This window comes from Crinia signifera, chromosome 2 (genome assembly GCF_055691185.1).
Source record: "Crinia signifera chromosome 2, ASM5569118v1, whole genome shotgun sequence".
Taxonomy (NCBI): Eukaryota; Metazoa; Chordata; class Amphibia; order Anura; family Myobatrachidae; genus Crinia; species Crinia signifera.
In genome coordinates, this window is record NC_139218.1 from 381,081,286 (window position 1) to 381,105,342 (window position 24,057).

At 46.3% G+C, this 24,057-nt stretch overlaps 1 protein-coding gene across 4 annotated transcripts in view; it reads right to left on the reverse strand.

Moving 5' to 3' along the window:
• Window positions 1-2,120: 2,120 nt before the first annotated feature.
• NAALAD2 (N-acetylated alpha-linked acidic dipeptidase 2) overlaps window positions 2,121-24,057 on the reverse strand; it is an 84,579-nt gene continuing 62,642 nt past the window's right edge. For all 4 annotated transcript variants that reach the window (XM_083170154.1, XM_083170156.1, XM_083170155.1 and 1 more), the window contains 8 exons: window positions 23,249-23,312; window positions 20,704-20,771; window positions 14,762-14,853; window positions 13,659-13,749; window positions 11,997-12,261; window positions 9,412-9,493; window positions 8,288-8,380; window positions 2,121-3,330 (listed from right to left, as the gene is read on the reverse strand). In XM_083170154.1, coding sequence (XP_083026280.1) covers window positions 3,144-3,330; window positions 8,288-8,380; window positions 9,412-9,493; window positions 11,997-12,261; window positions 13,659-13,749; window positions 14,762-14,853; window positions 20,704-20,771; window positions 23,249-23,312 — 942 coding nt within the window. In that variant the 3' untranslated portion in view covers window positions 2,121-3,143. The remainder of the gene's footprint in view (window positions 3,331-8,287; window positions 8,381-9,411; window positions 9,494-11,996; window positions 12,262-13,658; window positions 13,750-14,761; window positions 14,854-20,703; window positions 20,772-23,248; window positions 23,313-24,057) is intronic.

The following is a 24,057-nucleotide window of genomic DNA, read 5'->3' on the forward strand; positions in this document are numbered from 1 at the left end:
AATGGTGAAGTCTGGTGAAGGTTGTATAAAATCACCATAAAAGATACCTCTATGAGCTTCAGCTACACACTTCTTTTGGGAGTGTGGTACTTCCTACCCTTGTTACATATTTATGTTTTGAAGACGAAAATTACAGTCCTACACATTTAACCCTTCTCTTTGCTTCACATATGCACCGTCTGAGACAACGGGAGAAGGAGAAAATTTATATACAGACAGCACTTGGAATATATCCTTATCTTTCTTTGTATATCATTGTTTTACTTGTTTTGGTTGAACAAGCTTTTTTGGTTATATCGAGCTGCTCCTCTGTCCTTGCGCCTTGGAAACCTCCAGTGTTTTATATTCCATAACCAGTGTGCTAGTTATAACGTAAGCGGGGTGGCACTGGGTATATTTCAGAACTGCAAAAGGATCCTGGAGTCCCAATTGACAACAAACTGGGGTGTAGTGCTCAGTGTCACGTAGCAACTAATAAGGCCAACAGGATACTGGCCTGTATAAGAAGGGGTATGGAGACTAGGGACGCAAATGTAGTTATGCCACTGTACAAAGCATTGGTGAGACCACACCTAGAATACAGAGTACAATCTGGGCCCCGCACTATAAAAGGGACATCATAGAACTGGAAAAAGTCCAAAGAAGGGCAACAAAGCTAATAAAGGGAATAGAGAAATTAAGCGATGAGGACAGATTGGACAAATCGGGATTGTTTATGCTGTAAAAGAGACATTTAAGGGGAGACATGTTAACATGTACAAATATATCAGGGGCCAATACAAGGAACTATCAGGCAACCTTTTTGATTTGAGGAAGGACTCTAGAACACGTGGGCATGCATTTAGACTAGAGGAGAGAAGATTTCTTACTCTTAGAACAGGTATGTCCAAACTATAGCCTGCCAGCTGTTGTGAAACTACAAGTCCCATCATGCCTTGCCACAGTTTTTCTATTAGGGAATGCTAAAAATATGGCAAGGCGTGCTGGGATGCATAGTTTTACAACAGCTGGAGGGCCGCAGTTTGGACATGCCTGCCTTAGACGGAAATTGTTTTTATCGTTCAGGTCAGCTAAATTGTGGAACTCTCTTCCTGGAGAGGTGGTGTCGACATACACAATACATTTAAATACATTTAAAATAAGGTTGGACAAACATCTATTGGGTAAAAACATCCAGGGGTACAAACACTCATAATTTGTCTAATATTAAATCAGAATACACAACTTATATAAAGGGGGGTAGAAAATAGATCATACACTCTAACCAAAGGACGTACGTCTTTATTCGGTGTTAACCACTATGTAACGTCACCTTCTGTAGCTGACTGGGCCTTTCACAAACCCATTAGCAGCATATAGTCACTGTGTGTAGCTTTAATACATTCATCAAATTTTACATTTGCATAGTTACTTGGAGATGAATATTTACACATCATTGTTCCACCTTAAGACTTAAAGTAGTTTTTTCTTTCCCCAGGTTCAGAGGCGTGCTTAGGAGTGCCAGTGCTGGGTCATAACCGGAAATTGAGTTGCCTGACTCGGAGACTGTTATCTAAAATAACCGTTTCCGAGTCAGGCAATTCAATTTCCGGTTACGGCCCAGTGTTTTCAGTTCACAAGAGCACAGATGGGGATGGATCCTGGATCCCTCTCCTGCAAAGAATTTCTGAGCTCGAACAATTGTTCCCGAGAGCAGCCTTTGAGAATCCAGGGACTGTGGTCTTCAGGGTTACCCTTTTTAAATGCAGTAAATATCAATGTTCACCAATAGATAAATATATACATTTTTTGCAAGGTTTAAAGGATTGATAAATGTAACAAATTATACAGAACCTTGTAGGCAGGGCTATTTTTCAGCAGGCTCCAGCAGGAACTGTGGCCCTTATTCTAGTTCACTCTTTCTGACAAAATATTTCTTAGATAGACAAAACCATGTGCACTGCAGGTGAAGCAGGTGTAAAACCCCACCCAAATCTAATTATCTCTGCACAAGTAACACCTGCCTCACCTGCAGTGCACATGGTTTTGTCCATCTAAGAAATATTTTGTCAGAAAGAGTGAACTAGAATAAGGGCCTCAGTTCCTGCTGGAGCCTGCTGAAAAATAGCCCTGCTTGTAGGGTTACGCAGAATTTCACCTGTGTTTACCCATTTATACTCCTGTTATGGCCTTAATCCGGTGCTGATCAATTTTTGTTTTTAGGAAAGCTGGGATCCTGCTTGAAAGTGTACCTTTTACCAGAACCCGAAAAGACAGTCCCCAGTTTAACTGTATTCCTTTTCTAGCAACCGGGACCCAAAAGATCTCCAAATTACGGTCCAAATTGCAACAACTAAAACAGACACAGCAGTTCAAATACACGGCTGTCCTTCTCGGGGAACAATGGCATGTGTACAGTATCCCGCTCAAAGCCACGAGGTACGTGCAGCGTTACAGAGTTGTTGTACAGGGAGGCTTAGTGCTGAAGAAGTCCCATTGTGACATGTCCAAGTAATCTTTCCAAGGTTCCCCAATTGCAAAAACATTGGGTAAGTAGGTACTGTGCTTTCCCGGTCACACAGTGGAAAAGAACAGTTGTGTGTTCTCTACAGCCCAACAAATAGCAGAGCCTGTTCCTAGGTGCCGCTGCAGCATGGCCGCCATTAACGAGGACCTCCCTCATCCGGACATGCAACATTAACGACAACAAGCATACACACTAGAAGATGAAGTAAAAGATATCTTTCAGAACCGGCTTTCTAAAAGATTATCTTTCACTTAATCTTCTAGTGTGTATGGGGCTTAACTATGCTAAATCTTTGGTGTGTACAATATTCAATTCTTATCATATATATCTATATATCTCAAGAAGGAAAGTGTTAAAACAATTTACAGTTGTCCAGCTTAGAACCCTGTGACTGTAACATATCCACAAGGTTGGCCCTGCAGGGTAGTTTTGGCAAGAACCTCAATATCGACAGTTTTTTCAAGTTTTACATTTTGGTCTGTCAGTGATTGACATGGTGATGTCGTAGGAGTCACAGGCGGTGTTAGACATGGTGGGACCCCTGCGAGACATGGTGGGGCCCCTGCGAGACATGGTGGGGCCCCTGCGAGACATGGTGGGGCAGTGCGTTTACTTCAGTCTGCTGGGTAAATGGTCACTAAACCTCCTGTAAGGTCTCTGCTGCGGCCTGCACGGTGAAGGTAGCAATGGCAATTTGTCTTTTCACTTCATCCCAAGCCTTGCGCTGATCTTCTCTGTTTTCAATGTCAAACAAAGCATCGTAAATCCCAGGAAAGGATTCTCCTGCATACTTATTGTGGCTGCTGGGAGCAAAGATGATGTGTCTGCAAGACAGAAGGAGGGTTGGTGAGTAGGGATCATTTATGGCTTGTTACAAGGCGGATAATATACTACTTATGACCGGTGGGGTCGGGGATGGTCACGTGCAGGAGAGCTCCGGTGTTCCATCCACGGAGCTCCCATCCCCCGCCCATGGAGAAGGTGCTGGTGACGGCGGGGGAACGGGAGGAGTCAGAGAGTGAAGGAGCGCTGTGCCCCCCCCCACGGCGCTGCGTCCCCCCCCCCCCGCTGCGTCCCCCCAACATTGCAGCGCTACGTCCATCCGGCGCGGAGAACATGAAGGGGGAGACGGACAGACTTGGAAGCAGGAAGGGGGAGACGGACGGTGCCCAGATGATGCTGCAGTGAGGACCCGCTGCTGTCTCTAGTGCCAACGGGACCCCCGGCCGCCGCAGCAGAGATGGAGCCCCGACCCCAGTGTAGAATCCGGGCCTACTGAGGAGAACCCTGGCCTGCAGCAGATGATCCCGACACTTGCGGAGGAGACTCCAGGCAGGCAGGCCCTGGCTGGGAAGCCCGACTGGCCCCTCGGATCTCTGGATGAATGTGGTGCCCGGGAGAAGGTATGGCTCAAGAGATTGGGCCAGAGAGGGCCTATCCATAGGCCTCACTTTCTATCACTATCTATCCCAGGCCTCATGGACTCCAAGCCTCGTTGACTCGACTCTCCTCCCCTCCCCCCCCCCGCCCCCGGCCGCTGCCTGTGCTGTCCACGCTGCCTGTGCTGTCCACACTGCCCGCGCTGGCCTGTTGAGGCCTTTAAGATGGCGCCGCAAATGGCTGCCTAGGAACTGTGCACCCAGCAATATGTATCCCGTGTCTACTGTGTGATAACTGTACTGTCCCTGATTTAATCTGTGCTGTCTTTGCTCATGCTGTCACCTGCCCGGCTGCTGCAATGACCAGTGGCGCCGCGGATGGCTGCCTAGGCGCTGTGCAGCTTGGCGGGTGTGTGTTCCCTGTGTGATAAGTGTACTGTCTCTGCTTGTATTATTACCTACCCGGCTGCTGCAATGACCAGTGGCGCGGCTGATGGCTGCCTAGGCGCTGCTCAGCTCGGCGGGTATGTGATCCCGGTGTGATAACTGTACTGTCCCTGCTTATATTGTCACCTACCTGGCTGCTGCAACGACCAGTGGTGCCGCTGATGGCTGCCTAGGCGCTGTGCCGCTCGGCGGGCATGTGATCCCTGCAAGTGATGTCTAAATGCTCTCAATGTAATGTGTATAATGTCTCCCCCCCCTTCATCCCCCACTTGATGCTGCACTGTAATTCCACAAAAAATTCCTAGTGTGCGCAAGCACACATGGCCAATAAAGTTGATTCTATTCTATTCTATTCTAGACCCAGTCACGAAGAAATGATCCGAGACCGCACAGGAACTTTGGAAATATTCCCTATTTTAGTAATCCATTGGTTGGCAACATACTGTATGTGTTAAAAGTGCCGATACACTAGTCCAATTTGGGCCGATTTCACCCAATTCCGACGGATCGTCCCAAGGAATTGTCCCAAATCGGATTTGTTTTGACACCACCCTCGGGTCCGATGCGCGGTCTTGTACGCATCGGACTTGAGCCAGAGGTCGGACCTGCTGCCCGTCCGACTCGGCCCCCCTCCCGGGGTTGCATGCGATACAGTGCATGTGAAAGTACCGCATGCAATCCTTCCTCCTGGGAAGGTCCTGGAGTGGCTCGGGGGGGTTGGATGTTCATACACTGCTACGATACATCGCCTTAGTGTATGGCCACCTTAATTATATAGTATGGCGAGCGCAGCGAGCCACCGAGCCCGAAGCGTGGCGAGCGTACGCATAAAACTAAGCAAATAGCTTAGTGGGTGCCCAACTAACATATAAGTTCCGTACAACTTATACCCTGTTCTCACTGCAAGGCAAATTACTGGGTCTAGCAAGTCAACCCGGTAATTTACCTTTTAACACTTTTTTTTCTTTTCAGTGTGAACTGTCTGCATACCCGGATCTCATACATGGGTAAAACCCTTCTTTTTACTTGTGTTTGAGATCCAGGTATGCAGACATGGGTTGACCCGTTCACACTGCAAAAAAACCTGTGTTAAAAGGCAAATTACCAGGTAGAACTTCTTCACCCTAGCAGTGAGAACAGGGGTCCATCACCGCCGCTCCCGGCATTTATATGCCAGGTAAATGCCATGTAGTTCACACACGCAGTGTGAACACGGCAATATTTTGAGATAATCTGTTCGTTTTTTTGTGGGTTTTTTTTACAGTAAAGAGTGTCAGGACACCAGTAGAGGGATGTCAATATGTATCATTTAAAAAAAAAAAATATAGGAGATTTAGCAAACCTTAAAAGAACGAGTCAAGTTCAGAAACAGTATAAGATAAATGAGGTGATGGGCAGTGCTGAATTTCCCATTAGGCACGTGAGGCACCGGCCTAGGGGCGGCACATGTTTGGGGGCGGCACCTGGATGCATGTGATAGTACTGTCAGCCTGAAATGTACCAGTAACTGCAAAATATCCACTGTACGGTACTGTATTCCATCCTGAGTGTAAATGAATAGGACATGCAGATACTGCCCCTGTAACTGGTCCTACTTAGTAAGTATGTATACATAATAAAAAAAAGTTACAGTTGTTGGCTTTTTTTATTATTATATTAAATTTGCAATTAAATGAGAGCTTATAACTAATCAATATAAAAATAATACAATTAGGCAGGGGGGGGGCGGCCATTATTGTTGTGCCTACGGGCGCCCTCACCCCTAAATCCGCCCATGGTGATGGGTTGATCTGGGTAATTCCTCTTTAGAAATTCAGTTAAATCTCCCTTTTGAGTTTTTGGTACTTGTGAGTTATCCGGACGCCCGATTTCTAAATCGGGTCGGATCGGGACATCGCATCGCATCGCATGCGACCATCGGATGCGATGCGATGCGATGCGATGACCCGATTTTTCCATAGGAATCAATGTTAAAATGGACTGAGTCCATTTTAACATGGAATTCAATGGGAAAAAGGGGTCCTTTTCATACCCCTACTATCCAAGTGGGCATGGAGTTGGATATAAACCTGTGGCGAGCGTAGCGAGCCACCGAGCCCGAAGCGTGGCGAGCGTAGCGAGCCCCGCGAGGGGACACGGAATACCGTCCCCTCGCGGGGCTCGCTTCGCTCGCCACGCTTCGGGCTCGGTGGCTCGCTACGCTCGCCACAGGTTTATATCCAACTCCATGCCCACTTGGATAGTAGGGGTATGAAAAGGACCCCTTTTTCCAATTGAATTCCATGTTAAAATGGACTCAGTCCATTTTAACATTGATTCCTATGGAAAAATCGGGTCATCGCATCCGATGGTCGCATGCGATGCGATGCGATGCGATGCGATATCGCATCGCATCTGATTGTATGCCTTAACTTAAGGCATACAATCAAAAAATCGGGCGTCCAGATAACTCACAAGTACCGAGTTTTTAATTATCAGCAAGAACTGCAGTTGTCCTGGCACATGGGGGGGTACCCCCAGTGGCGTCATAAGGCTGGAATGGCCTGTACCCAGTTGTCACTCTCGGAGGTGGGGACACCAAAAGGCCTGCTATTCCACAGTGACAGAAGCCGCATGCTGCAGGAGATTACATGTGATATTCTGTTGCAGCACCAGTCTCCTGTCAGAGAGGAAGTGCCAGCCATGATGAATGGGGTGTGGAGTTGTGCACAAGGGTGGGAGGTGGTATGTAAGCATGGCGAAAGTACAGGTCATGCAAAATGTACCCTGTGCTGACTGCTAACCATCCACATATGCACCTGTATGGGGACAGATCAGTGTGTGATCTCTAGTGTAGCATTAGAACCGATGATGGTAAGAATAATGACGCCATGTTATTGGCTGAATGCATCTCCCTCCCTCCCATGTGGTCTTTATCCACAGAATTGCATTGTATCCAATTTTATTTAGCCCTTTTTATAACTGCTCTGCTACGAAGTCTCATCATCTGCTGTAATCCAGGTGCCTACGCTTCAGTTTTCAGCTGGGCTAAAAGACACGTGTTGTTGTGGTCTATACACTACTGGAATTCGGTCCAGCTTCATGAGACCCTTAGTGTCAAATTAAGTTATCCAAGAGTCACAAACCATGGCTCTAGGCGTCCAGGAGTAATACTGTATTAGTACCTGTCAAAATAGATGTGAAAATTGCTCAGCAAACATTTTTACCTCACCTGTGCTCCTGTCCTGTTCTTCCCTTCCTCTACTTCATCTTCAGTCTCCTCGACAATTTTGACACCTACTTCTGAACTGATGCTGATTTTAGTTTTACCAGCTATACCCCTATTTATACTGTATTTTTCAACATACCCTGTACGCAGGGCCGGTGCAAGGCACCGGAGCGCCCCAGGCGAGTCGGGGTGGGGGCGCCCCGGTGCCGGGGGGGGGGTGTACCTGTCCTGCGGCTGTGTATATAAAGCTTGCGGCGGCAGAGGGGGGTCCCTGCAGTCAAGAAATAACGAGCGCTATCCGCCTGGCTACGCGGAAGCGCTTCTGTTGTGAAAGCACTGGCCGCACGGCGCACGCTGATTGGCTGAATCTCAGCCAATCAGCGTGCGGCCAGTTTCCACAACAGAAGCGCTTCTGCGTAGCCAGGCGGATAGCGCTCGTTATTTCTTGACTGCAGGGACCCCCCGCTGCCGCCGCAAGCTTTCTATACACAGCCGCAGGACAGGTACCCCCGCGGCACGGGGGGGGGGGGTTGGGCGAAATGCCGCCCTCCAGTGGCCGGCGCCCTAGGCAAATGCCTAGATCTGCCTAGTGGTGGCGCCGGCCCTGCCTGTACGTTACCTTGTCATTTGTTTTTTGTTTGCTATGTACGGCGCTGCGGACACTTTGCGGCGACTTATAAATAAACGTACTACTAATACTACTACTACCTTCATATAGAAGCTACATCAATTTTCTGTTGCCCGTACCTGTAAAACGGCCTTCCTGGCAGCCCCAAGGGATCAGTTAGTGCTCTTTCTGCAAACATCAGCTGGTCGTTTAGGATGCGGACAGCTAATGGACTGGGAAAAACCATCATCATCATTATTAATAATCATCATTAACAGCACTGAAAGCATTGACAGCCGTGCAGAGAGCGGCCGGCTGACCGGCTGTATGCAGAGCACTGCCGGGGTCCTGGCTATTTAAAATCTCGCGCTGCCGCCTGCCGGGTCCGCGAGCCAATCGGAGCTCACAGTCCAGCAGCCAATCAGGAGCCACCACTCCTGATTGGCTTCTGGACCGCAAGCGCCAATCGACGACAGTGCAAGATTTCAAATAGCCGGGTCAATCAACTAATATACTGTATATAGTTACTATTCAGCTACAAGAGCTAAGAAGACCAGACCACCACCTTTAAGGCTTTGAGTGCCAAGTGAATTTGTCAAAATAGATGTGAAAATTGCCCAGCAAACATTTTTATTCACCATAATGACCTGTAATGCTTATATAGGAACCAATCTATTTTGACACTTTTTTCATTTGAATCGATATAACAAATGTGAGCATTTATTTTTTCCAGTGCAAGATTTATGCAACTACACATTTAGTATGGACGGTGTAATGGTTAGCATTACTGCCTCACAGCACTGAGGTCATGGGTTCGATACCCAACATGGCCCTAACTGTGCGGAGTTTGTATATTCTCCCCGTGCTTGTGTGGGTTTCCTCCAGGTACTCCGGTTTTCTCCCACATTCCAAATATATACTGGTAGGCTAATTGGCTCCCAACAAATAACCCTAGAATGTCTGTGTGTGTGTGGACATGTGGTAGGGAAAATAGATTGTAAGCTCCACTGGGGCAGGGACTGATGTGAATGTTCAACTATACTCTGTAAAGTGCTGCAGAATATGTGTGCGCTATATAAGAAACTGTTAATAAATAAATAATAAATAAATACAAAATCGCCTGACTGAATCGTCATGTACAAATGTATTCTAAAAAACGCTGCTCACACAACTAAAAGAAAAAAATAACTAACATCACTCAATGAGCCTATTGGAGCGAGACACAATATAAATAAAATTATTTTTATGGTATTATTAAACTTACTTATTTTTATCAACATATTTAATGCGTTCTTGTAGTCCAGCTGCAGCTTTTGCATAATTCTCAATTGCAGAAAATAATGATTCTGCAAAAAATCCAAAATAAAAAGGTACAGTATTAGAAAAGTACCTTCACTTGCAATTCTGTCTGGAGAACTGGAAAATGTGAACTGTTGGGGGTACTTGAGGCCTGGTGTTGAGAGCCACTGGTCAGCGGCGTAACTATAGCACCGCAGCCCCCGCCACCACGCTCGGGGGGTGGGGGTGCTGTGCATGTGGGGGTGCCGGGGGCTGCGGTGCTATAGTTAAACCCCCCCACAATCCCCCGCAGACTTACCTATCTCGCTGGTCCCGGCGGCTCCATTCTTCTGCTGAGGACCACCACAAAATGGCCACCCCCATATAGCACACAGTTCTCTGAAACTGTCTGCTGTATGGGGGTGGCCATTTTCTGGTGGTCCTCAGCAGAAGAACGGAGCCGCCGGGACCAGCGCGATAGGTAAGGCTGCGGGGGATTGAGGGGGGGTTTGCATGGGCGGCGGGGGGGGGGGGGGTAGGGGTGCTTGGCGGGGCGGCGGCGGGGGGTAAACGTAGCTACGCCACTGCCACTGGTTTAAAGCACCCAGACATTTCTTTCTGGTTACACTACATATTACACAGATGCCATACTGATGCATACCCTCCAACATGACCCATTCCGTTAGGTACAAAATGCTCTGTTACTGGTCTTCCATCAAGCTGTAAGATTGCCATCACCTGTGTTGGACATGTTAAATGATGAAAACAGTGTTTCAGCACAGTTGACGGCAATCCTACAGTAAAGGGGTGTACACACAGGCAGGGCCGGACTGGCCATCTGGCACTTCTGGCAAATGCCAGAAGGGCCGATGGCCTTGTGAGCCAGTTTTCTGCTTACTGAGCACAGCGCAGTTATTACAGATTTACGTCATGACGCCGCAGTGTCATGACATGACAGTATCTGAGTTTCACCAGCAGGGGGGGTAGCTGAGGGGCCGGCCGCGGGTGTAAGAAAATGAAACTAGGTCCCACGGAGGAGACAGAGAGAGCAGACGCTCTGCATCCAGGCTCTCATCTCTGCTGTCCTTCTGGTCTGCGCTGCACTACCTGTCACAGTGTGTATGACAGGCAGCAGCGCCGGAAGCCTTCCACACAGAGCTTATCTCTGTACCTCCCAAGATGTCCGCACAGGCTGGCAGTTCTCACTGCGTCCTCTGCCTGCTGCTGCTTGATGGATTTCTCTTCCTGCTTCTAAGCACGGAAGTTTTCACCCTGCTGCACTCAAATTACAAGCCCGGCCCTCCCCTTCTACGAGCTGCTGCTGCTGCTGCTGCACATTCACAGGGAGCCAAGAAAGGGGACGTCAGGAAGATTTAACCCACTGCCATCCTGTTTTTTGACAGTAAGCTTCAAAAGTGTGTTTCATTTTTGTGTGTGTGTGTGTGTGTGTGTGTGTGTGTGTGTGTGGTTAATGGGCATAATGTATTGTGTCATATTCTGTAGGGGGCATTACAGTTTGTGCCACAGTGTGTAATGGACATTATGGTAGGTGCCATGATGTGTAGTGGGCATTATGATGTGTGCCACCATGTGTAATGGGTATAATGGTGTGTATTGCCTCCATAATGTGTAATGCCTCCTTTTTGTAATGCCACGCCTCCTTTCCATGAGACCAGGCCCCTCTTCGCCGCGCAAGGTGGGCCTGTGTGCTCAAAATGCCAGGGCCTATTTCTAGTCCCAGTCCGGCCCTGGACAGGCTGACCCGGCGCCCATCAATATGGACCAGGAGGGACGGCGCTCGGGGGGAGGGAGGGGGGGATACTGCAATGAGCAGCATGACACTTTTCAATCTAGCAGATCGAAGCAGACATAGACTTGCCTGCTAAGTCTATTTCTGCTTTCGATTGTGGGGCCACACCTTGGGATCGAATGCAGCTAACATGAACTGTGCGATTCAGTGTCATTTTCGATTTTCATGATTTGGACTATATAGTCCATGTTGAATCGAAAATGACACTGAACCGCACCCTGGCCCTTGTTCTGCTTGAGTCGGACGGCTGCGTGTTGGCCGGACGGCCGATGTTTTGTGTTTGCGCATGTGCAGAGGTGTTTCGCGCATATGCGAACACTGCGCACGTCCGAATACAGCGTGAAGTCCGTACAGAAAACGATCGGTCGGAACAATCCGAGCAGGGGGTGGAGAGGGACATGAAGGGCTGTTTGGGCTCATTACCATATGTGTACGCCCCGCATATCATGGGCGTTCCCATGAAAACGCTGGGCGTACATATGGTAATCCAGCTGTGAGACACGTGTGGGGGGAGGACAGCTGACATAGCCAGATGTCAGCTGCCCGCCCATATCCCTGCTTTCACACGGAAAAATGTCTGAGTGGTCTGGAGCACTCTAAGCTGTCTGACCGCTCGGTCCAACATTCGATGGTCGGCGACCATCGGAGAATGGGGGAGTTTTGTACCTAACGGAATGGGTCATGCTGCAGGGTATGCGGTTGTGACCTTTCATTTATTAAAATGGCGGCCATTTTGTTCCTGCATTACGGGCGGTACTCACCAAAAGATACCCCGTATGTATCCATTTCATCCTGGTGAGGACTGGCCAAAATAGAAATAGTGTCAGCGTAGTTCTTAAGCTCCTCTCCATAATCCTGCACATTAAATGGGATAATGGGGGAGTCCGCGATCGCGTACACCATGCTCCCCCTCAGCTGAGCCACCGCAAGCTGTTTCTTGAACGACGGGTCGTAGAATTTTTCCACCAGCTCAAACGTCTCGTATACTGTGTGGTAGACAGGATAACTGCTGTACTTGTCGGTTTTCTGAAATAGGAAATAGAATATTGTATACATGGGGCTCGATACCACTGCTAAATGACAAGATACTATATTGTCCAGCCAAACAATGATGGCTGCATCGTAAAATACACAGCCAGTGGAATAGAAGAGCATTACATGCTATCAAGTACATCGAGAGACCCCCACTCCACTCTAGAATCCTTCAAAAATAGACTCTAGACTTTCCGGTTTACTCAAGCATTTCTGTAATTCCTTTAAGGGTACTTATGTAGTATCTGGGCTGCCGATTTTTTGATTGTATGCCTTAAGTTAAGGCATACAATCAGATGCGATGCGATGCGATGACCCGATTTTTCCATAGGATTCAATGTTAAAATGGACTGAGTCCATTTTAACATGGAATTCAATGGGAAAAAGGGGTCCTTTTCATACCCCTACTATCCAAGTGGGCATGGAGTTGGATATAAACCTGTGGCGAGCGTAGCGAGCCACCGAGCCCGAAGCGTGGCGAGCGAAGCGAGCCCCGCGAGGGGACGGTATTCTGTGTCCCCTCGCGGGGCTCGCTACGCTCGCCACGCTTCGGGCTCGGTGGCTCGCTACGCTCGCCACAGGTTTATATCCAACTCCATGCCCACTTGGATAGTAGGGGTATGAAAAGGACCCCTTTTTCCCATTGAATTCCATGTTAAAATGGACTCAGTCCATTTTAACATTGAATCCTATGGAAAAATCGGGTCCATCGCATCGCATCGCATCGCATCGCATGCGATTTGGTCGGGTGCGATGCGATGCGATGGACCCGATTTCAAAATCGGCAGCCCAGTTACTACATAAGTACCCCTTTAAGTATAGTTTATGAAAAGTTTTTTGTACTCCATTGTTCCTGTACTGTATTACATTAATTCTATCTGTTAAGCGCCTTGATTCTTATTGGAGAAAGAGCGCTACATAAATAAAATTATTATTATTAAATTAGCTCTTTGACCGCACAAAACAACAAGGCCGTGTGTGTTTTCTCTTAATGGGGCAGATGTATTAAGCCTGGCGAAGAGATAAAGTGGACGGAGATAAAGCACCAGCCAATCAGCTGTGTTTGAAATATGACAGTTGGGAGTTGATTGGCCGGTGCGTTATACATCTGCCCCAATGCGAGGACAGAAAGGTGTCTGGTTGTATTATGAGCAGAGTAATCTGTAGCTTTGATAAATCTCATGTACAAAGCACAATGAAGCAGGAAGGTTTAGGTATTAAACATATATTATTTTCTCAGCCAATCGGTGTTTTGCATGGAATCTTGTTTTGGTTACTGTTGAGTCAGTCGTGTACTCAACCGTAGGACTTTCCACCTTAGCATATAACACGTAATGGTTCATAATTCAGTTTCCCTTCAATTACTCATAAGGGGGTCCATGCGTACTCACTCTATTCTTTGTGTATCGGGCTCTTCCAGATGCAATTCCCAGACGCTGGAAATAAGCCTCAAAGTCACTGCCGGATCCAAGTTTATTGATTCTGCAGAATGAAAATGGATCAACAAATGTCACAACACATAAGTAATAAAATCACATATTCATATGGGCAACCCTGTATTTACAGCAGAGTTCACGGACGGTGTAATGGTTAGCATTACTGCCTCACAGCACTGAGGTCATGGGTTCAATTCCCACCATGGTCCTAACTGTGCGGAGTTTGTATATTCTCCCCGTGCTTGCGTGGGTTTCCTCTGGGTGCTCCGGTTTCCTCCCACAATCCGAAATTTACTGTTCGGCTAATTGGCTCCCAACAAAATTAACCCTAGAATGTCTGTGTGTGCGTGCACAGAGGTAGGAAATATAGATTGTAAGCTCCACAGGGACAGGGACTGATGTGAATGTGCAAATATTCTCTGTACAGCGCTGCGGAATATGTGTGCGCTATATAAATAACTAATAAATATATAAATCTATTTGTTTTAATACAATAATGGCATAACTGTGAGGTCTTAGGCAACCAAGGGCTACAGTAACTCACCAGGGACCAGCGGCTTCACTGTTGATACGAGACACAGGGCCAGATGCACAAAGCTTCAAAATGTGCTAAAGTGGAGAGTGATAAACAGCCAGCCAATCAGATCCTAACTATCATGTCCCAGGCTGGGTTTGAAAACATGTCAGGCAGGAGCTGATTGGTTGGTTGTTTATCACTTTGAATTTCATCACTTTTTGAAGCTGCGTGCATCTGGCCCACTGACACTTGGAAATTTGGACACAATTGCATTTAGTACTTCGCATTCTCATAAATATTGGTTTGAAAGAAATAAAGTAGAGTTAATGTTGCACATAAACAAGGGCACTGGTAATCCGTGTCGGAGTTCTGGCGGAGGCCAGAATTCCGGTGCTAGGATTCAGTCCGCCTGCATCCCGACCGCCGGGATTTTAACTGCTTCCCATAAAAATGAGCAGGTTGCCCAAAATGTACAATGCCTATAAGTGGTATAACGTACATCTATCCTGCACAAGCTAGGGAAATAATGCTAATAAAATACCTCGGCAGATCTGGCTTTTGTGGGGAAGGGTCTTTTTGAAGCCAACTTTCATACAAGGACGTACCCTCAAAGCCTTCATCAGGACTGGTTATCTGCAAGAGACAAGGAGTTATCGGACAACAACCAAGAAAAAGAACGGAGACACATGTGACCAAGGTAGAAAATGTTCTCTTCAATTGCAGCTCTAATAATTCAAAATAGCGGAGAGGAAGAGGCCTTTGATACAGATCAGATAACGAATCACCTTGATCACTTATCAATTTAAATTACATCCAAATGAAATCTATGCATCATCCAAGCAGGTAAACCTGTAGCTATCGTGATTTATTATTATAATTTTATTTATAAGGTGCCACAAGTGTTTCGCAGCGCCGTACAGATTTCTTACGAGATCAAATAATCGGTTGCTAATATTTCAGGTCTTTAACTACACATTAAAAACAAATATTCAAATTGTTATTCTGCGCCTCTAAATGTTCTAATATAAGCAGCTTTGTATAAATATTTTTCCAGAGAATAAAAAAAAACGATAAAGCGCTATGTGACTCCAATATACTAAAACAAAAAGTTTTCAGACATAAAATATAAAGTTTAAGCTTTTTTTTGTTTTTGTTTTTTTTTAGAAAAAGTGCAGTTTCCGGGTTCCGGCCATGGTAACATTGCCGTTGCTATGGTAAGTGGGGTAGCTAGCGTTCCCTAACTAATGCCAGGTCTGTGCTCCTCACGCACACTGCGGCTTCTGTTCCGGGACTCTCTCTCTTTGCGGCAGCTTCTGGTTTTGGGAATCCATGCTTCTGGTATGCAATGAGTCCTCCTCCAACGCAAATCGTGTGGTTGCACTTCATTGTGGTTCATCAAGAGCTTAAACACTACTTTTAGAATTTAGTTATTTTGTGTGTTAAAACTTTTTTGTTTTAATGTATTGTAATTGCATTTGACATGGTTTTATTACACCCAGTCACATAAGCTTTGTGATGTATTTTTTTTAATACACATTTAAAACCAAAAATAAAAAAAAGTTAAAATATAAATTTGTTTTATAAATAAGGCACGCTCTGTAGACAGATATAACAGTAATATACAAAACTGTATCTGCTTTAAATGCTGCAATGGAAGCTGCAAATCCGTTCATTGATGGCTGATTTTGGCTCTTTTAGATTTGATAAAATTTCAAAAAGATCCAAAGAACAGAGCGGAGAGATTGCATTATACCCTGAGCTCAGCGGCGCACAGAAGCCTTTTTATGTGACTTCTTCCAATAAATCAGATGTATGTGACTGAGTAACCATAGCAGCGTGCAAGTGTGGAGCGGAAGATAAAAAGCGCCGCCTCTCAGACATGTCTTACATGTCAGCCAGAGAACAACTCCAGCAACCAAAGGATCCAATTTCTGTTCTGGTCCTACAAGCAGGGAATCAGATGCTGCAAAACGATGAAAGTCATTATCCATATATACTGTTCCGTGTTACCTTTATGGATGGTTAGTAACCCCTCAGACACCACTGATATCTGGTAGGAAATTGGATGTTTAGCACAAAAAAAAAAAGTGACATTTTCCATTGGGCATCATCTAGTGCAGGGCTGGGCAACACCGGTCCTCCAGATGTTAGTGAACTACACATCCCAGGATGCTTTGCATTAGTTTTGCTAAGTGGCCATGCTGAAACTGATGCAAGGCATGCTGGGATGTGAAGTTCACTAACATCTGGAGGGCCGGTTTTGCCCAGCCCTGATCTAGTGGCTCCGGCATGCAAAACACTTGAATTCACAGTAGGCCAGGAGAAGAGTTTTCGCTTTTTATTATATGTAATTTTTTGTATTTTAATTATAATCGTTGTTTATATGTGGAGACAAGGGTTCCACGGCGCCTAACAATACATAAAAGAGAAAGAACACGAGTACAGCACAAGACAATTTAGGAATTATTGTTTATTTATTATGTTGACGATTCATCTCATTTTTAGATCGCTTTTCAGTTATGAGTAAATAAGGTGTTTTTTTTGGGGGGGGGGGGGGGGGGGTTTAACATGTGTGGAACATAATCAAGCAATTTGTTTTTTCTTGCATGGTGGCAACAGATACCTATTCATATCATATAGACTTTAAGGCCACAAGAGGGAATGTATGATGGCGTGCACAGGCCCCTGATATATAGCACTATAAAAAATGCCCCTCTCCCTAAACATGTAATACCTGGGAGCATGGGCGGATCGTGGGGGGGGGGGGGGGGGATATCACCCCCAAGCTTGTACGGCTGTGATCACTATCCGATGCTGTATTCCCTCTATGGCAGCCTACCAGGTACAAAGATCTTACAATACCACATGCGCACTGCATCTATTTACGGTGGCAGGGCAGACTCAACTGCCCCCCCCCCCCCCCCCCGCAGGTTGGGAAGTATGGCCTCCTCGCACATAGTGATGGCAGAACCCCCTGTTTTATCAGAGATGGGAGAGTCTGAACTGTGAGTCTGCAAGCTCACAGTTCAGAAATAGGGGGAGATTCTCTAAACTAAAAATGCAGTAAAACCCCGTTATCTGGGTTTTTACCGCATTTTTGGGATGCTCTAGGCATCCCCCGCCGGGTTACCGTGACGGGGGGCTTCGCCAGAAAAATCTGGTCTTCTAACGCGACCCTCCGCCGCCTCCCCGCACCGGCCCCCCCTCACCTGTGTCCGGGCAGCACAGAGCTGTGCTGCCCGGACCTGTGACCTCCTCCTCGCTGCACTATGATCCTCTTCCGGGGGCAGGGAAGAGGAGAGCCCGGCGCAGCAGCAGCGCCGGGTAAGGGAGGGAGGGGGGAGCCGATGGGACCCGCTGACTCACCGCAAAGGACAACTCTTAACGCAAGAGCTGTCCTTTGCCATAATTATCTCATATGTTAGAGCATCTGCGATAATTATGTCAGCGATGTGCGGCGATGTGCGGTGGAGCTGGGGTGCGGATGTAAGAACATTCCTCCCTATGTCTTACAATATATTATATTACAAACATTTGGGGTTGGATGCACTTTGGGTGTATAACACCCGCTGTTCCTCTGACAGGAGTGCTGCAGGTGAGAATCGCTCTGCCAAGAGGTTCTCATCTGCCACCATATTCTCTGTCACTAGCTGCATTCTCTAATTTACTAGTTTGAATTTTTAGAAGGTTTGATTATGATAAGCACCTGCTAGAAGTGCCTATTTCTGAAAAATAGTCTCTTACCCTCCAACTGTACCTTTTTTGCAGGTAGGGTACTGTTATTTTTAATGGCCAGTACCTTTATTGGGGGGTCTCCAACTGGCCGTTGTGTACACGCACTAAAGTGTATAAAGTGGCGCAGAACTTTTGTGTATCACATCAATGTCCGGATTAAAAAGTGGAATGTTCGGGAGTAAGGAATGAGTTTCTGGAACATGGCAGAACATAAAATGGCTGCCTACAATTTGCGACAAATACACTTTTAATCACAAAATCCAATCTCCATTTTAAAGTAAGGATGATTGTGAGAAGATGAGAAGAGACTGCCCCCATGTTCCTGGCCCATTTTTCCCCTTTTTCTCCTATTATGGTTTGTACTGCAGCTGCTCAATTGAAACAAACAAAAAAAAATTGTGCCGGTTTCAGTTATTACTTGCCCCCCAAAAAATAACATATAGTAATCGCAACTATAAAACTAAAAATCTTATTTCTTGTAGGGAAACTCCGTATTAAGGCGGAATGTTAGTACCACCTAGTGGGAAGATAAATTATTACACCTAAAAACTTTGCACACCATATTTTATTATAGCAGGGGAAAAATAAGCATCTGGTATAAAGTTAGATCCATTAAAAAAATAAAAAATGAAATCCTGCTCTCGATACTGAATTATAATTAAATTGCAGTGGGCTTTCTGACTGGTCGCATCAGATTTGGGGGGTTATTCTAGTTCATTCTTTCTGACAAAATCCTTCTTAGATGGACAAAACCATGTGCACTGCGGGTGGGGCAGATGTAACTTGTGCAGAGAGAATTAGATTTGGGTGGGGTTTTTCTTCAAAGTGAGATCTATATTGCAGTGTAAAATAAAGCAGTCAGCATTTTCCCTGCACAGAAACAAAATAACTCACCCAAATCTAATTCTATCTGCACATGTTACATATGACCCCCTGCAGTGCACATGGTTTTGTCCATCTAAGAAGGATTTTGTCAGAAAGAATGAACTAGAATAAACCCCTTGATTATGTCAGGGAAAGCCCAGCCTGGTGTCACTACATTTGACTGTGGTATAGTACATCAATAAACCAATATCCAGTTAATGATTAAATTAGGTCTTATTGATTTTTTTTTTTTTTTAGAATCTTCATTATCGACCAGATACTCAAACTGCATGTAGAAAACTCCTAATTCTAATTAACAGGCCCATACACACAGGATGATTTTGAGCTGAAATCAGCTCACTTTTGGTGTATTGAGCGGCTTTCAGCTCAAAACCGCCCAGTGTATATGCCCCGGCGCTGATGCGCGCTCAACAACAAAACAAAATGGCGCTTAGATTGAATAGGTTGAACGTAAATATGACAAAAATCTGTGAAAACTGCAGATTTTCCACCCGTTGAACCTGATTGATTACACGACTAGGTCCAAAAAGCTGCTATTTTTGGGATCGAATTTCCACTGGTAACATGCACGTTTTCTGATAACACTGTAGGTAACAGAGCGGAGTTCCAATAGGACATCCATTTATGTTACTTTAACTGAAAATAACATACAGTATAATCCCAGTGTGACAAAGTCATACTTCCATTAAAACAAAGACACATTTGCTTTTTAATCAATATTCCAGGTTGTATGAAGTTTGTGCTCGTCTGCACGGTGAAGTTTCAAGACACAATATACAATAATCCTAAGAAGTGGCGTAACTATTTCGCCCCTGCCAAAAATGTTTCTGTAGTGCGACTTCTATACATAATGACCCGGTAGCTTCTTGCACAAAATTCCCCATCTACTGTCGTTTACACAGGGCCACCACCAAGGGGGAGCTGTGGGCACAGCTGTCCTGGGCCTGGCCACTCTGACAGAGAGGGAAGGACCCGGGTTACTCATTCCTTATATATCTTATTGTGATATATAAGATTGGCCAAGAATGGCGTCTTTTCCCGACTGCATAACACAACTGTTGCTAATGGATAGTAACTCCTTTCTTTGGAAACCGTCATGGTTGCTATGGCCAGTAGAATGATGGAGCAACATAATAGTAATGTCTACGCCGATGGTTGTGCCTGCCAAATGGAGCAACAGTAGAAATGCTTCATCTAGTGGCCGCTGGCACGCAATACACTTGACTTTACCCTATTGAGGTGAGGAGCAGCGTTATCCTATTATAATATAACATCGCTCGCAACTGTCCCTCTTTCCATGGGAACGTCCTGCCGGGGGCTGCCAGTGTCCCGCAGTGGGAGGGAGGGGAGCAGTAGGGAGTCCCCCCAGCCTAAAGGGAATAGACGCTGCTGAGGGGCGAAAAAATGGGGGCGTGACCTTAGGAAGCATCATCTTGTGAAACCACGCCTTTCCATAGACCACACCCTCTTTTCGGGCACACGCGCGGCTCCGCCACACGACTGTCCCGTTTCCCAGAACCCAAATGTTGGGAGGTATGATATAGCATTATTTATAATGAACTAGCTTATTACACATGCTGAACATTGAGGGGGGGGGGGGGGGGGGGGGGGTGATGACACCAAACAAATAAACTTAAAGCATAATGTAATGAAGATGAAGGTAAAGATAATATGAAGTCATTTAATGAGCTCCATCATTGTCTCTCTGAGGGCTAGAGCAGGCCTCATGTTCCAGCATGCCGCAGTTTTGCCATTACAGAATGTGTTGCAGGGCATGCTGGGATGTGTAGTTGTACAACAGCCGGAGAGCCGCAGGTTGGCCCGGCCTAGGCTATCACAAACAATAGAATCACTGTCACTTACCGCTTTAGTCAGATTATACACCAGTTTGTACAATAGTGGGGTGCAGTCAACTCTCAATGTGTAGTTGCCTGAAATATAAAATATATACTTTAATATGGATACGGTTGCTAGGTCGACATACATTGTCGGCCACCAACGGTCGACAGGGCTTATGTCGACACATGAAATATGTCGACATGCGAAGGTCGACACTGGCATTAGGTCGACAATCAAAAGGTCAACATGGGGTTTTTCATGTTTCCTCTTAGCCGATATGTGCCGACAGGCAGTGTTTCATACCCTACCATCCACTAGGGCGTGGAGGGAGACTAGTGTGCTGAGTGACGTGAGGCACCGTCCCCGCTGGTGAGCGCTGGCTGAGAGGGACTCCACCAGACTGGGACGTGCTAGCGCATCACACGCACGCGCAACCCAGTCCCTCAGCGACTCGGCAGCGGAAACCCTGCCCGTCTCCGCTTCAGGGAGATGGGCAGAGTTAGGGGGTAGCGTGGGGAGGCGGTAAGGACCGTCGAACAGCGACAGGGAGGTGGGCGGATGGCAGGGAGGAGCTCCGTCGGAATGGGGTGTGCGAGCGTCTGGTGTGCATGCGCCCCCTTCCGACGGATGGCGAGGCCTGTCGGCTGGCGAGGGCTGCCGATTCTATCTCCAGCCCGCGCAATAATGAGAGGGGCTCCATCTGTACATGGATACAGGGTCCATGTCGAGTTTCTTCAAAATTCGGGACCAAAAAAAAACCATGAAAAACTCTTGTCCACCTTTTAACGGTCAACCTTCCCAATGTTGACCCAATGCTTGTAAATGACCTGGATACGTTCGTCGTTCGGGAAGTGTGAGGAGTTAGAGAAAGTCCGGCACCAAACCAAGACGGAACGTGGACTAGTCTACAGTATATGGCAGCTCCGGTTATGGGAGAGGTCTCTGTCTGGACAGCTCTGAGGAACTAGAAGACCCAGCATACACCGCTGCGTATAGGGTACAAGCAATACTTAATAATATGTCAAGTATGGAGACACCGGAGTGAATCCCACTGTGGGTTCATCGCTAACCGTGCAAATCTGCACCAATCCTATTGATGTCCATTAGCTGAGTCTGGTGCACACTAGAACACATTTGATTGGCTGTTGTGTTTCTGTGCACTGTTAGTACATATATCTCATGGACTTTACACACCTCTTGTCTAGAGACAGCACCTTTATTTATTACATGCACATTGCCCAGCTACCCAAGCGCTACTCCGCAGTGATAATAACTAACTAACCGCTTACACTGGCCAGTCTCAGTCATTCTGCACACACATGAGACAACTCATCAGCTCAGATCTATATAATATCCCGCCATGGTCTGCCCTGTCTCCGTCTCACATAGTGGGAGCCATAGAGCGAGTCATATGTACAAGCCACCAACTCCTTGCCAAATACACCCACCGGATGGAACAGAGTCAAGGGAATGACAGTAAAGGTGGCCATACACAAGCATATTTATCTGCAGATCTGGCTGGTTGGAACAAAAACATGGTTATGGATGAGAGCAAATGACAGTTGACCATTTGCTTGGAAATGCTGGAAAACGGACAAACTGTCACTCATCCATAACCATGTTTTTGTTCCAACCAGCCAGATCTGAAGATAAATCTTACTAGTGTATGGGCACCTTAAGGGGCACAGCCAGAATTAGACCTCATGGGGCCCTATGCAAGATACCGGTTTGGGGCCCTCCTACCTAGAACAATCCATAGCAATATATTTTGCAATACTTGAGCGCAGGTGGCATCGTTAGATTACCTCGGCGTGTGTTGTCTCCTGATAAGCGCTGGGCAATGTACAAATCTGAATTAGGTTCTAGGTCTTTTGTAAGTAGGCTTACTACCTGTGTCACATGTACAGTACCCTGACTGCCCACATACAGTGGCTGAGACTATTTTGCGTGTCCAAATATTTTTTATCCTATTAAAGAACATCAAAAGGGACTTTAGGAGTGTGAGCAGGTCCATGTGACGTCACGCGGTAGTCTCACAATGCCGGTCTGGGAACATTTTGGATGGACAGGATATATTTATCGGGCCCCTTAGGACCTGCTGGGCCCTAGGCAGGCGCCTAGGTTGCCTTGTGGAAAAACCTCAGGGATTAGCCAGAAATAGGGGGAGGGAGGAGAGGGCAGAGACTGGAGCCAATATGATAACCCAATAGGCAAATGCTGGTTCTAAATGTAGGGTTACATAAATAACTAAAACACTACTTTACTAATTAAATCCATAATATTTAAACTACATCAAATTATATAAGCTTTATTATAAAAATTATAAGCACCTTTGAACACTTGATTTAGTTACGCCGTACCTTAGATGTTCCTGTTATTCCTATATAGTTATGGGAATCTTTTCGAAACATTGGGCAAGGCGATGATAACTAAGGCCCATAGCTGGACTAAACCTGCCGGTAATAGGACTAACTGCTATGTTATATAATGACAATGATGTCACATGAGCCCTGAATGTTTGCTGACCCAATGTATAATCCCCTCATATAGTAACGAGACATAATGTTACCTTCTATAGAAGAGTCGGAATTGATATAGGCTACACCTCGTTCATGAAGAATTTTAGCATTTTCCTGCAAATGAAAAGAAATCGGTTTAAAAAAACAAATATACAAATTTACGACAGTTAATTTTCAGTAGGCAAAAATCAAATTCATACAGAAATTTCAAAAACTGACACACTGAGCGATTTTCGCCCGTTTTAGCGAAGACTTGAGTAAACTGAGCGGCTTTCAGCCCAAAGTCACCCAACGTGTATTGGCCTTTATGTGAACTACCTAGAATAGGCCATGCGTTTGATTCACCGTTAAAAGGGAAAAGAAAAACAACGTTTACAAATACTGTAGATTCTAATTGTAAATGCAGCCAATAGGGGGGTGCTGTGGGTACAGCTGTCCCAGCACATTTTGCCCACTGCATCACCCCCCCCCCCCCCCCCGACTGCCTCTGCTGTGCTGCACATGCTTCTTCAATGCTGGATGCCGTGGGCAATTAAAATGCTGCACTGGCTTTTGAGCCAATCAGAGCGCGTGTGCCATTAGCCAGTCAGAGCGGCTGCCAGTACACAAGCTCTGAGTGGCTCACCAGCCGGTGCTGCATTTTAATTGGCCGCAGGTATCCTGCACTGAAGAAGCCTGTGCTTCGGGACCTGCTGCGTTCAGCAGGAGGGGGTGAGGAAGCAGGAGTTTGGCGGTAAGTGAAGGGAGAGGGGGGGGGGGACCGTAGGGGCCCAGATTGGAAATCAGTCTGGGCCCCAAAATTCCTAATCGCAGCCCTGTCTATCTGTATATATGTATATATATATATATATATATATAT